This window comes from Python bivittatus, unplaced genomic scaffold, assembly GCF_059951505.1.
Source record: "Python bivittatus isolate LINGU-HERP-01145 unplaced genomic scaffold, Pbiv_v1 ctg000680_np1212, whole genome shotgun sequence".
NCBI classification, from domain to species: Eukaryota; Metazoa; Chordata; class Lepidosauria; order Squamata; family Pythonidae; genus Python; species Python bivittatus.
Window position 1 is genome coordinate 5,544,800 of NW_028277095.1, and position 12,046 is coordinate 5,556,845.

General features: G+C 45.6%; 1 protein-coding gene across 1 annotated transcript in view; it reads right to left on the reverse strand.

The window, feature by feature from the left end:
- The window catches only part of FAM178B (family with sequence similarity 178 member B), a 175,438-nt gene extending 164,749 nt beyond the window's left edge, over positions 1 to 10,689 (reverse strand). Inside the window, exons 1-5 of the mRNA XM_088151902.1 lie at positions 10,294 to 10,689; positions 9,423 to 9,492; positions 6,216 to 7,207; positions 4,971 to 5,032; positions 2,045 to 2,167 (exon numbers count right to left, since the gene is read on the reverse strand). Of these exons, the coding sequence (XP_088008028.1) occupies positions 2,045 to 2,167; positions 4,971 to 5,032; positions 6,216 to 7,207; positions 9,423 to 9,492; positions 10,294 to 10,689 (1,643 nt within the window). The remainder of the gene's footprint in view (positions 1 to 2,044; positions 2,168 to 4,970; positions 5,033 to 6,215; positions 7,208 to 9,422; positions 9,493 to 10,293) is intronic.
- Between the last annotated feature and the right edge of the window lie 1,357 nt (positions 10,690 to 12,046).

Consider the following 12,046-nt stretch of genomic DNA (forward strand, 5'->3'; position numbering starts at 1 on the left):
ACTTAGAGCTACTTTGGTGTCGTGGTGAAGGCGCTGGCCTTAAAACCAGGAGAAAGTGTCTGGGGGACTTTGGGCCAGTCCCTCTCTCTCACCCCAACTCACCTCACAGGGTTGTTGTGGGGAAAAGAGGAGGTGGAAAGGGTATTAGGTATGCTTGCAGCCTTCAGTTGGCCAAAATATATAAAAGGGGAGATAAAAATCTAATAAATCATCATCATCATCCTCTTGTTCCATGGAGCGTTTGGTCACTGATGGTATCTGAACTGTCCAGCTAGTCAGTTGTGGCAGAGGGCTGTCCTTTTCTTTTTTAATGGATGCTAATTACTAACCCCGTCAAACGCTGGTGAAGTGGGTCTGCTGTAAATGAATGAGAGCACACAGCCCTGGGATAAAGGGAGAAACAAAACACTGATTTGGCCCCAGTGCAGCTCCCTCTTCCCTTAAAACTCTGTTATGATCAGTTTCTTCCTTCTCTCCTTTTAGAAACGTCTATTACTTCAGGGGAAACATCAGGCAACCGCGTGGCCCGGAAGGAAACCAACTGCGTTTTCCACAAGAACCAAACCCGCTCGGTGCCCAGGGGCTCATCGCTTTTGAGGACAAGCGCACCAAATTCCTTCCTCTCCTGCCTCTGCCCCTTTGCGCTGTTCTTTACACCGCCTCCCAACCCCACGAGAACTCTTCCGCCAGGTCTTGGGAGAATTACCCATTATCCCAGCTGGTGGCGGCAGGCAATAACAGATGCCGAGCCCTTTGCTCCCTCGACAGGCGAGGAGGCTCAACTGCTCAGCGTCAAGAACAGGGCAAGAACGCGCCTGCCCGGGCTTTAAAGTGCTGCCCCTCCATGGGCACACGAATCGGCCAGCTGTCCGGGGTCAGGGGTAGAACTTGCCGATAAAAATAAACAGCTGGGTTTGGAGCAGGAGGATGAATTCAACGGCCACTGAAGGAGAACAAGAGGGGATGGGTCATCCCGTTCTCCTAACCTTTTTTTAGATTTAATTTTTTTAGATTTTTAGATTCCTTTTTAGGTTTTTTAGGTTTAAAGTTGAGAGAGAAGTACTTGTCAGGGAGTTTCCAGGACTGAGGAGGAGACTACAACTGGGTCTCCCTACTCCCAGGCCAGCACCTTCACTGACTATATCACTCCGGCTCTCATAGATGCATGTATTTCCATTATTTTTTTTTTTACATTTTTTTTATCCCGCCTTTATCATTTTTTATAAATAGCTCAAGGAGGCGAACATACCTAACACTCCTTCCTCCTATTTTCCCAATAACAACCCCTGCGTGGTGGATTGGGCTGAGAGAGAGTGGGACTAGCCCAAAGTCACCCAGCCGACTTTCATGCCCAAGGCAGGACTAGAACTCACCGTCTCTAGCCTGGTGCCTTAACCGCTAGGCCAAACTGGCTCTTGCAACTCTAGCCCTGTTTTCATGAGAAAAAATAAGAAGAAAAATCTGCATGCCCAATTTTTTACTAATGTTTTTTTTTTAAACAAGCTGTCTTCTTGCACAGAATGTAATTAAAGGGCAAATGCACAGGGGCAGGTAATTTGGGGTGACCGAGGGACTCGGGTGATGTGCTGAGAGCTACAATGGTGCTTAAATGTTTGTGAACCCTTATAGTGCTCCTAACCAGATAAAGAAAACCGAATTGAACAAATGAGTCAAAAACATTATACTTGTTCGTTTATTTATTGAGGAAAATGATCCAAAGTTGCATATTATTTGGTTTTAGGACTTGTGTGGAGAACAGATCATGTTTTAGGTCATATTAATGCAGAAATATTGAACATTTAAGAGTTTGCAAACTTTTAAGCACCAGTGTACATTCCAAAAAGGAGATGGAATCTGAATAAAGATGTACAGTACCAAAACTAGACCAGGAATTCTGGGAGTTGAAGTCTTAGCGTGGAGAGGGGATCCTACGCAGGAGCTGAAAAGAGGAGCACCCCACGTCTTGGACAACTGAGACCTTCCAACCTACCCATTCCCCACTGGTCGTTCCTGGGCAATTGCCACAGAGCACTCATCCACCTACCTCTGGGCATCAGACAAGGGAGCTTCGTTTTCTTCACCGGCGTCCCCAGCACTGAGCCAGCTAGAGGACAGCAGCTTGGTCCCCAGGCTTCCATCCAGCTCTCTGTCCTCTCGTATCTGCTCTCTAAGGAGGGCAAAGCCACAGGAGGGGCACAGGGTGAAATGGGAGGGGAAAGGAACAGGGGTCAGCAGTTGGGCAGCTGACCCAAACTGAAAGGCCTCCTTTTCCCAGACGTGAATCAGAGTCTACCAAACACAGAATTGTAGAGGTCATATATCCAACCCCCAGATCAGCGCAGGACCCACTAGACGTGTCCGACAGATGACCATCCCGCCTTTGTAGGAAGACCCTTAGACCACACCACTTCCTGGGGCAGTTTGTTCCATTGGGTGACAGCTTGCAGAGTCAGGAAGATGCCTTGAAGCGAAAGGGCTAGGGTTACAAGAGCATCAGCAACTGGCCTATTTCCCACGAGAAGTAACGGGAAACCTACTTATCTCCGGAAACATTATGGTGGAGCCTTCTGTAATTGCTTGCTAGGCTGCGAAATAGCAAGGAGGTGAGCTGTTTTATTCATAACAGATGAGCCTACATGTATCTATTTACAAAAACCGTCTCCAGAACCTTCGTCAGCCTGAAAACCCTCCGTTACAAGAGAGGTCCAGCCCCAACATTCAACAGGTCATTTAAAGTTGGGGAGTCAGCATGGTGCTGGCTGAGTTCATCCACTACAGTAAGCCATGGTTTATTCAAGTCCTGTTTAACCATGATCGGTTAAATAAACCATCCTATTGACTTGATTCTCACAAATCACTAAGGTAGGACTCAAACACATTGTTTGCACTGGCATAGCACGTTTGAGTGGGTCAGGTGAAGACCCTTCTTTTCACAGCTGCAACTGCACAATACATTACACTGGGTTGGTGCCATTCCTGGTGGTTATACTGTGTGATCTTTCCAGTGTTCTTCCTCTTACGGTACTGGGCTAACCCAGGTTCCGCATGCTGTGTTGATGTCCTGCACTGTGGGTAAGCTCAGTCAGTGTCAGGATGATTGAGTTAAAGATCTGGAACTTCAAACCCTCTCTAACTGTGAGATAGAAACTTGGGCAAACCAGCTGATTCACAGAGAAGCCTTCTCTATATTGCCATCTTCCCAACTTGGTGCCTTAAACACATGCCGAGGTCAAAATGGGTGCCTCAAATTCTGTTCTGGTGAGAAATATTTTATTTATTGATGGATTTAACTGACTCATGCAGACTTGTGGCGCCTTACCCAAATCCACAATAAATCAACCACAAACAGAGTTAAAAGCAATCCATCAGAATGATTGAACCACAATTAAAACATCCCCAGTAACGACACAACTAAAATGCTTATGGTTCAATAGCAGTAAAAGGACAGCCTATCCACAATAACCATAAATATCATATCACATCAACAACACTAATTACAAACATCCAAAGTGAAAACTTAATCCTGTTTAACAGGCAGCTTAATTCACACCATTCCAGTGTTTCCATCCCATCCCAAATACGTTTATTGCTTTACAGCAAGGAGAAACTAGAGGGGTGGTAGACTTACATAGAGCAGAAATAGAAGTTAAGATCTTTTCAGCTCAAAAAAGATGTTGCTGAGAATGAAGAGGAAATGAAATGGGGGAGGGAGGGGGGGAGGGAGGGAGGGGGGGAGGGAAGGAAGGAAGGAAGGAAGGAAGGAATTTTCAGCTGCTCTAGAACAGGGTGATCACATCTTCTAATGTTACATTGACAACCAGGTCTCTGAGAGCTTGAGGGAAGGTGAATTGTATATACCACTCTGACAAATTGCATCTTCTAATGGAAGAGTCGCAGAATGGCTGGTCCCTGCAGAGAACTTCGGGGTCTCTCTGGGTCAGGTTGCACCCAGGATTAAGCACCAGATTTTAGGATTTGAAGGAAAGTGAGCTGTTATGGACAAGTAATGTAAGTAGGGTAATCAACAGTAAGCATGGGATGACAGATTAAAAGAGCTAGAGTGACATGTGCAGGATAACACAAGGCACTTGGGGCAGACACCCCCAGTTGGATATTGTCAGCTCCTTGAGACAGGCCAGATCAGGAGACAGACACCACTAGGATTCCAGGAATACTGCTTTATTATAGTTGGGTATAATAACGCAATCTTGAAAGCTTGCCCAAGTTTCTCTCCGTCCCCCCTTATTCTAACAAAATCAAGGTGGGGTCATTCTGAGTTTCTTTCTCACACTTGCTTCAACCTCTGGACTATGTAATAGCTTCTGACGGTTCTTTCTTACCAGTCATCTTTAAATTCTTTTACAGGTATAGACTACGGTCTTAAAAAAGGAAAGGGGAAATACATCCTTAGGCTGAGCTTGACTTCCAATGACGTCATGGACCAACCATACATTTTTCTCAGCAGCAACACAGAATATGCTACTGCCTTTTTTCCCGGATGTGTTTTGGATTTCCCAGCCCATCCAGGTACTAACCCAACCTTGGTTTGCTCTGGGGAGAAATCAGTCAAGCTCAGCTAAATGCAGCCACGTGCTCTGACCTTCTAAGAATAGGGTTCCCTAAACCTACCCAACTATACCACAAACAGTGTAAGCTTTATGACAGTGTTTCCCAATCTGGCAGCTTCCAGATGGGTGGAATTCAACTCTTAGGATCCCCCAGCTAGCAAGATTCTTGCTAAAGAATTCTGGAAGCTCAATCCACACATCGATGCCTTGAACTCTCAAGACCTGCCCAACTTCCTGAGATGCATCTTCTCACACTGTGGGCTTTGAAAAATGACATCCGTCCCTCTTCCACTTCCTCCTGCTGCTGCCTTGTGTCACCTCCCCCTCCAGGAAATAAATAAGTGGCCTCTCCTAATGGGTTGGTCCCAATCATCAGATTTGCCAGTGAGACTCCAGGCTTACCTTTTCTCCTCAAGAAGCTTGTCCAGACTGCTCAGGTAACTCTCGGGTCCTGGCAAGGGACACTAGATGCAAAGGCAAGAGGAAAGCACATCACTGGGAAGCTGGGATGGGCCAGCCTGCCAAACCTGGGACTCAGCAAGCAAGAGCTGGGTCCACTCCTGGCATATTGTCAAGGCTCAGAGCCCCCATATTGCCAGCCCTAGCAATCCCCACCCCCAGCAATGGAGTCTGCAAACCATAAATGGTGGGAGGGGAACCATTTTCTATTTCTCATGATGCCTCACATATAGCAGCACCTCAAGAACACTGGCTCATTCAGAAAAGGAGGCAGCTTCCAGATGGCCACAGGAGGCTGCTCTGGAAATAAGCTTCCCAGGGACTCTCTCAACATCTGAGGGCCTTCTAGAGTGGCTCTGAAATCTGCAATAGCTTGTCAAACACAAGCTACATAAATGTCGATTGAGGGTCATCCTGATCATGCCAACTCCCTGAAGTGTATGCTTCCTGGATGCTGTAATGGCACATGGACGCTTGCCCACAAGCCTCATGAGAAGTTGGCTCTGACGTTGTGCATCCATGATCTACAGTGGCATTTGGTCTGGGTCAGAAAAGCCCAAGGGGGCCAAAGCATGACCCTGATGAGCAAATTATGAATTAATTATGGTTCACTGAATAAACCAAAGCTGGTTAGTTCATACAATGCCTTACATTATAAATCAGAGATTGGCAATATGAGGTGTCAGGAATGTATGTGGCTGCTGAGCCTCCTGTTTGAGGTTCCCAGAGACTCCCATCATAATTAGCAGAAGTCAGCAACAAGACTGTCTGCCATTTGGGGAATGAAAACATAGAACAACTATGTTGTAAGCCCACTCAGAGGCCAAGATGCCAGGAAAAATAAAACAAAGGATCCTGCCTCTCCCAAGTACAGGACATGACCCCACCCTCTATGCTTTACCACCCCTCCCAGTGGACCTCTTGCTCTCCTGAGAGAGTCTTAAGGGTGGCCCCTGTTGCTCACCCTTGCCATAAGCCATGTTTTACAAAAGAACAAGGGCTGGGTTTGTGCAACATGCTATGCCAAAGCCAAACAAACCACAAGGCTTAGTAAAATATGTGAATCGAGCCCAGAGAAGGCGAGTAAATCAAATGGGGGCTACTGGCTAGCTATGGGATTTGAAGACCAAGGTTCTGAAGAACACCAAGTTGAAGGAAGTTCAAACACCGGCTCATTGGGCTACCCACCGGGCTCAGCTCCACAGAGCTGGAACTGGAATCATCCATCTGGAGGAGATCTCTGACTGGAACAAGGCTGCTGTCATCCATATCTTCCTCCATTACTGAGCCCTGGGTCAGTCCCCCGGGATCTCCTGAAAGCTCATCAGAGGAGGCTGAGATGCTGCTTCTGGAGGAAATCCCAGAGCGAGGCAGCAGTAGATGGACAGGGAGCGACGAAGAACCACCTTCTGTCCCAGAGTCCCCCTCCACATCCAACTCACAGGCCAGTCTCGCTGGACCCCCTGAAAACCCATCCAGGGACACTAAGATGCTGCTTTTAAAGCATTCTGTGGATGGGGACCCCGATGAAAAGACTGGAGACTGCAAAAGAGAGCATTCTTCCTGCTCTAAGACCCCCTGGTTGCTGACTTCTCTTTGGTCCTCTAGGACAAGTTCTTCCAGTTCCTCATCTGCTGCTTGACAGACATCAAATGTAGAGCACTCTGGATTGTCCACATGCCTCTTTCCAAACTCCTTCAGCTGCATGGCACCAGAGTTTTTGAGGACAAATACAGGGCTCCCAACTGGGGAGAGAGCTTTAACTCTCAACTCCATCCTTGAAGACCCACCAGGCTCTTCAATGATGTCTGGCATTTCCCCAGAGCTTTGAAATTCAGGTATCGATCCAGAGGCAGGGCTGAGAGGGGGTGGCTCTTCATTATACAGGAATGCAGTCCGTGGTGGTGTCCAGTCTGGAGGGAACATCTCATCCTCCTTCTCCTCTTCCAATGGAGAGTTGGGGTTGCTCCATAAACTGGAGCTGTCACCTCCTTCAAGGGTCTCGGCTAGCGGAGCACAATCTCCCTGCTTTGATTTCTTTCTGGAGCTCCTGCAGAGCCCTGTTTCCCATGGCTGGCCAGAACTTCCTGCAGAGGAGTTGCATTTTGGGTGCAGCAGGTTTGCAGACGGTTGGCGCCTCTGAAGCTTCTTCTGCATCCGTCGCAGAAAAGCCTGAGATTCTGGAGAAAAGGAAAGAGCTACTACCAGGAAGGCGCTCATGCTACACTCCATGGAGACTAATCAAAGCTACAGAATGCGGCATTGAGTACTTAATCCAGGTTTCTAAGTAGTGCAGCTTTCATTCCGATTCTTCTAAGAAATACGAGATGCATTTGGCACGCGTTATGACAGAAAGAAAGGTGCATCTTTGGAGAATAACACTGAATGCCTCATACTAGATCCCAAAAAATGACCCTTCCCCCAGGGTAAAAAAAACACATTAAACCTGTGATAACAAGGCCCTCCATTCCCTGCAATAAAACTAAGAAATTAGACCAGCTTTTTCTGGGACAAATTCCAGTGGAGAAAAAACTGCGGTGACCCCCCCTGCTTCACCACTCCCAGGCGTGCAGAAATCGCTTTCTGCTGAAAAGTGCCAGGAGAGAGACTGGAGAGGAACCTTCTCTGTGTCTCCAAAACGCCATCACCTTGCCTCCCCAAAGATCTCCAGAGCTTACAAACACGGCTGCTCCTGTCTTCTTCGCTATCCTTTGCTCTTGAAACTGCTCCCCAAAGATCTCCATGACGCTCTCTTCCAAACCCATTTTCCCCATGTGGCCCTCGGCACAGTTTCCAAGTCTCTCTGCAATACCCAAGCCTAAGTAACCACTATAACTGCATACTGTTTTTCCAAATTATCCCTGCCTCAATGTTCTTGACAGTCTCTCCCTTCACTCAACCACAGAGCAATGCCACTGCAGAGTAAGAGGGTAAAGGAGACAGCCACAGAGAACTGATCCCTTTGTTCTTATTCCTTAGGTAAATCTACAATCTCAATGAGGGGTTCATCATGAATAAAGTTGCATATCCCATGGGATGCCAAAAAAAATGGCAGTCTCCCCAACCTGGTGCAGTTCGGGGATGACAGCCCACACACCTGTCAAGTAGAAGCCCGGTAGAATATTTCAGAAGGCTGACATAGCACTTTAGAAGATAAAAAGGCAATCTTCACAAGAGAAACAGTATGTAAAACAGCTTGTGCAATTGTGCTCCAGTAGATCTGAAATGCCAAGGCTAGAGCTGTCATTTCGAGAAGAAACCTTTCAGCCTAACAAACACAACTTTCATTCAATTGTAATTGAATGGGGAAAAAATTCTAAGGTCAAATAATATTTTAGAGAAAAGACTGCCCTCTATTGGTTCTCATCTGTTCCAAGAATATTAAAAAGGGAGTCTTTTTTTTTTTTGGCAAATCAGATTAATGCCTGGACATAACCCTGCTAGCTACATGTTTTCCAGGATTTAAATAGCACTGTGCCTATAATAGCATGCATTTCAACCAGTTATTATTTCTAGTTTCTACAGCAACTTGGGCATGTAATGTTCTTGACAAATCTTATTTTCATAATATTCATATCAACCCTGGGTAATACAGCAATCTGTTCCACAGATGAGAAACGGCAGTCTGATCTAAAACAGCTCATCAGAAAAATATTATTTTAACAAGTAGGCTTTTCTTTGAAAGTTTAATTCTCTGCATGTACAGATCTGCATGCTCATTTGCTTTGTAGGAGGCCACTCTCAGCTGGGGGCGGGATAAAATACAGGTACGGTGAACAATATTTAGCCTTTCCATAAAAATCTTTCAGTACTGAGAGCACTTTGGATTATTATATTACATTTAATTGTAGCTGGCATTTTATAAAACAGGGGTGGCAAGTGCATAAACTACATGCGATTCTCTTGCCCCCTCCCTGCGGCTTACAAATCACGCTGCCAATTTTCAGGGGCAAATGGCCTACAATTGAAAACTGTTTCCCACTAATTTCCTGCCCAGAACACTAGAAAATGTTCTTAAGCCTCTGATGCCCAACGGGGTTGTGCAGTGCTTTATGTCTGATTCCCCAAAAGTGCTAGGTTCGTATTCTGTATGCTTCAAAGCACCTTTTCACAATCACGTCCAAAATATGGCGCTCTATGCATCCATTAAGAACCCTGTCCCTTTGTCCCAATAATATAAAGTACAAAGAAACCAGGTCAAAAAGTCCAATTTCACCCCCTCTGGTGATGTCCTTAAGTCACTGCATTTCCACTTTTGGTCCATAGTCACCAAGAAACATTAATTACACAGGTTTTAGATCTAGTTTTGGAGCAACCATCTTAACAGGTCCTAAGATGGGCCTGAGGACAATGTTTCTCCCCCTGCGTTATCAGAAATATATTTTAGAACATTACCATTTCTATGGGCTGAGAGTCTTTTGTTTCCTTTAGATCCACCAGCTCTTGAAGATCCGTGATTATCACGCTGCAGGACAAATGTGATAAGATTTAATAAAGCTTACTTCATGGCTGGACTCACATAAATACAAATGTTAACCCAAGTTAACAAAAACCAGTCCCTGGGATGTGAAAAATGCTAAGTACAAACAAATGAGCTCTAGTAAATCTGATGGCCTGGTTCACAAAACATACCAAACCTCCAATTACCCCCAATCCTGTTTTAGCTGAGCATGTCTGGCCAACTCAGCTAACATTTATTCAAAGATCAAAGTCAGATTTTAAAAAAAAAGCTAAGTCTTGCACCTTTCACTGCGTTAAGGCCTTGTGCTACCTTTAAATCTGTCTAGGATAAGCGCCCCAAAGCAAATTTATGACCAAGAAAACCCCACCATATTCCTTTCCTATGAAGGATCATTCAGCTTGGGGCCATTCAGCATAGGCCCCTTTGACCAAGACAGTAAGAAATGTGACTCATTTTTAACACCCGTGGGTTCAAGACTCGACACATGAGTGTCTGTTCCAAGAAAAGTTTACACATCACAATTTATCTGCCAACCAAGGGATGAAGGGTCGTTCGGAGGTCTCCTTCCCAGTTGAAACACTAAGGAAAGAAACCCCATTGATCCCGCCTTGTAGAGCAGTGTTTCTTAACCTTGACAACTTTAAGATGTATGGACTTCAACTCCCAGAACTCCCCAGCCAGCATAGGGAATTCTGGGAGTTGAAGTCCACACATCTTAAAGTTGCCAAGGTTGAGAAACACTGCTGTGAAGAGCTGATGTTGTCCAGTCTTGTATATTCCCCCAAATCCTGCCTCAACACTTACCTGCAACGTATCCTGAAATGGCGCAGGATCCGTAAATGACAAGGATAAGTTAGGGAGAGGCAGGACAGAGAAGGGCCGCCCAACTTTCAGTTGCTTTATTTTCCGAAGCTGCTGGTACTTCTGCAGGCTGGACTGGAAGGTGAAGCTGAAAAGGCGGGCTTTGGGTCTCCTTAAAGATGACAAAGGAATTTGGTACCACCGGATGTCTCTCCAGGTGCTAAACATCTCCTTGCTGTATGAAGCCATCTTTGACTGGGAACCCAAACTGACTTTAGCGGATTCTTTAGAAAGTGGGGTCTGGTACATCTTCTCCAAGGCATCCTTGGATGTCCCAGGTTGGTTACCCAATGCAGAGGACTTCCCCGAGTTTTGTTTGCCCTTCTTTTTCATCGGCATGACCAACCTCTCTTCCGGCTTGAATATGAATGGAGAAACTCAACTGATTTGCTCTTTGGGTGGGCTGGATGTGCCCAACAGGACAATACAGCAGCCCTGGCAAAAAGAACCGTATCTTCTGCAGTCCCAGGGAGGCCTGGAAGGCTTCCAGCCACATGGAAAGAAAACAGAAATTTAAATGGATCTTTTTTTCATTATGAAGAGTGGACCTTCCCCCCAGCTACCTGGTGTTTTCACCTAAGAGCGTTATGCACCCAGTCCCATTACCATCTCTCTTCTGAATCACTTTCCCATGGAGGAATATTTATTTATTATTTCATGATAGCCGCCCATCTCAAATACATGACTCTGGGTGGCTTACAACAATTAAAAGCACTACCCCCCCCAAAAAAAAGCAGAATATAAAAAGCATATAAAACCATCTTTTTAAAAAACCACAGACAGACACAGACTAGACAGACATGCTCCCAGATGGTGCTTCTATTACCCAATACCTATGAATACTTTGCTACGAATTCCCAGAATTGCAACCCGGGTCAAGACAACGCTGTCCTCCCTTTCTAAGCTCCCATCATGTTCCTTCCTGGAGACAAATCTTGAGGAAGAAAAGGTGAAAGAGCTGCATGAGGGTTTTCATCGAGAGCAGCACAAACATTTGGTTTGGAAGCACTCTCACCGTTGCAATGGAGAACGAGTCAAGGGATTGGGTTACCTGCCCTGCCTGGAGTGTCTGCAGGGTATGGTTAAAAAAAAGTCAGCGTGGCAGCCGTGATGGTGCAACACACATAAAAGATGGGCAACGGTTCAATCACACCATCGTGGTCACCATCTTTACTTTTTTTTTTTACTATACCCTGTGGACATCCCTGGCAACAGCCCTATCTTTATTAGCCTTATCTAAATTTATTTATTATTGAGAAACTGATGCTCAAGAAGAGCTGAAACTCCGTCTCATTATCACAAAGCCTGCAAAAACACTGGGACCTACAAAGAAACTGTCCTGCTGCCAATCAACGGGATCCATTACCAACCCGTTTCCACCTTGGAATTTCCAAATCTGAGTCTAACTGTGAGGCTCATTTGCAATATCTACACTGTTTAATTCATTACATAAAAATGTCAACTAGGTTTCAGAGAACTCGCTCTTCCCAGATAATGGTCCAACTGCAGCATTGTTTGAAACCCACAGACGTGGTTCACATCCTGTACTGAGACATGGTTTTGTTTTTTTTAAATCATGGTTGTTAAATAAACTGCTGGGTTCATGTATCATGCTCAGCCATGGTTTACAAACTGCAACACATTAAGCCACAACTAGAGAGTTGGGAAAAGAGATGATTTTTATTTTTACCACTAC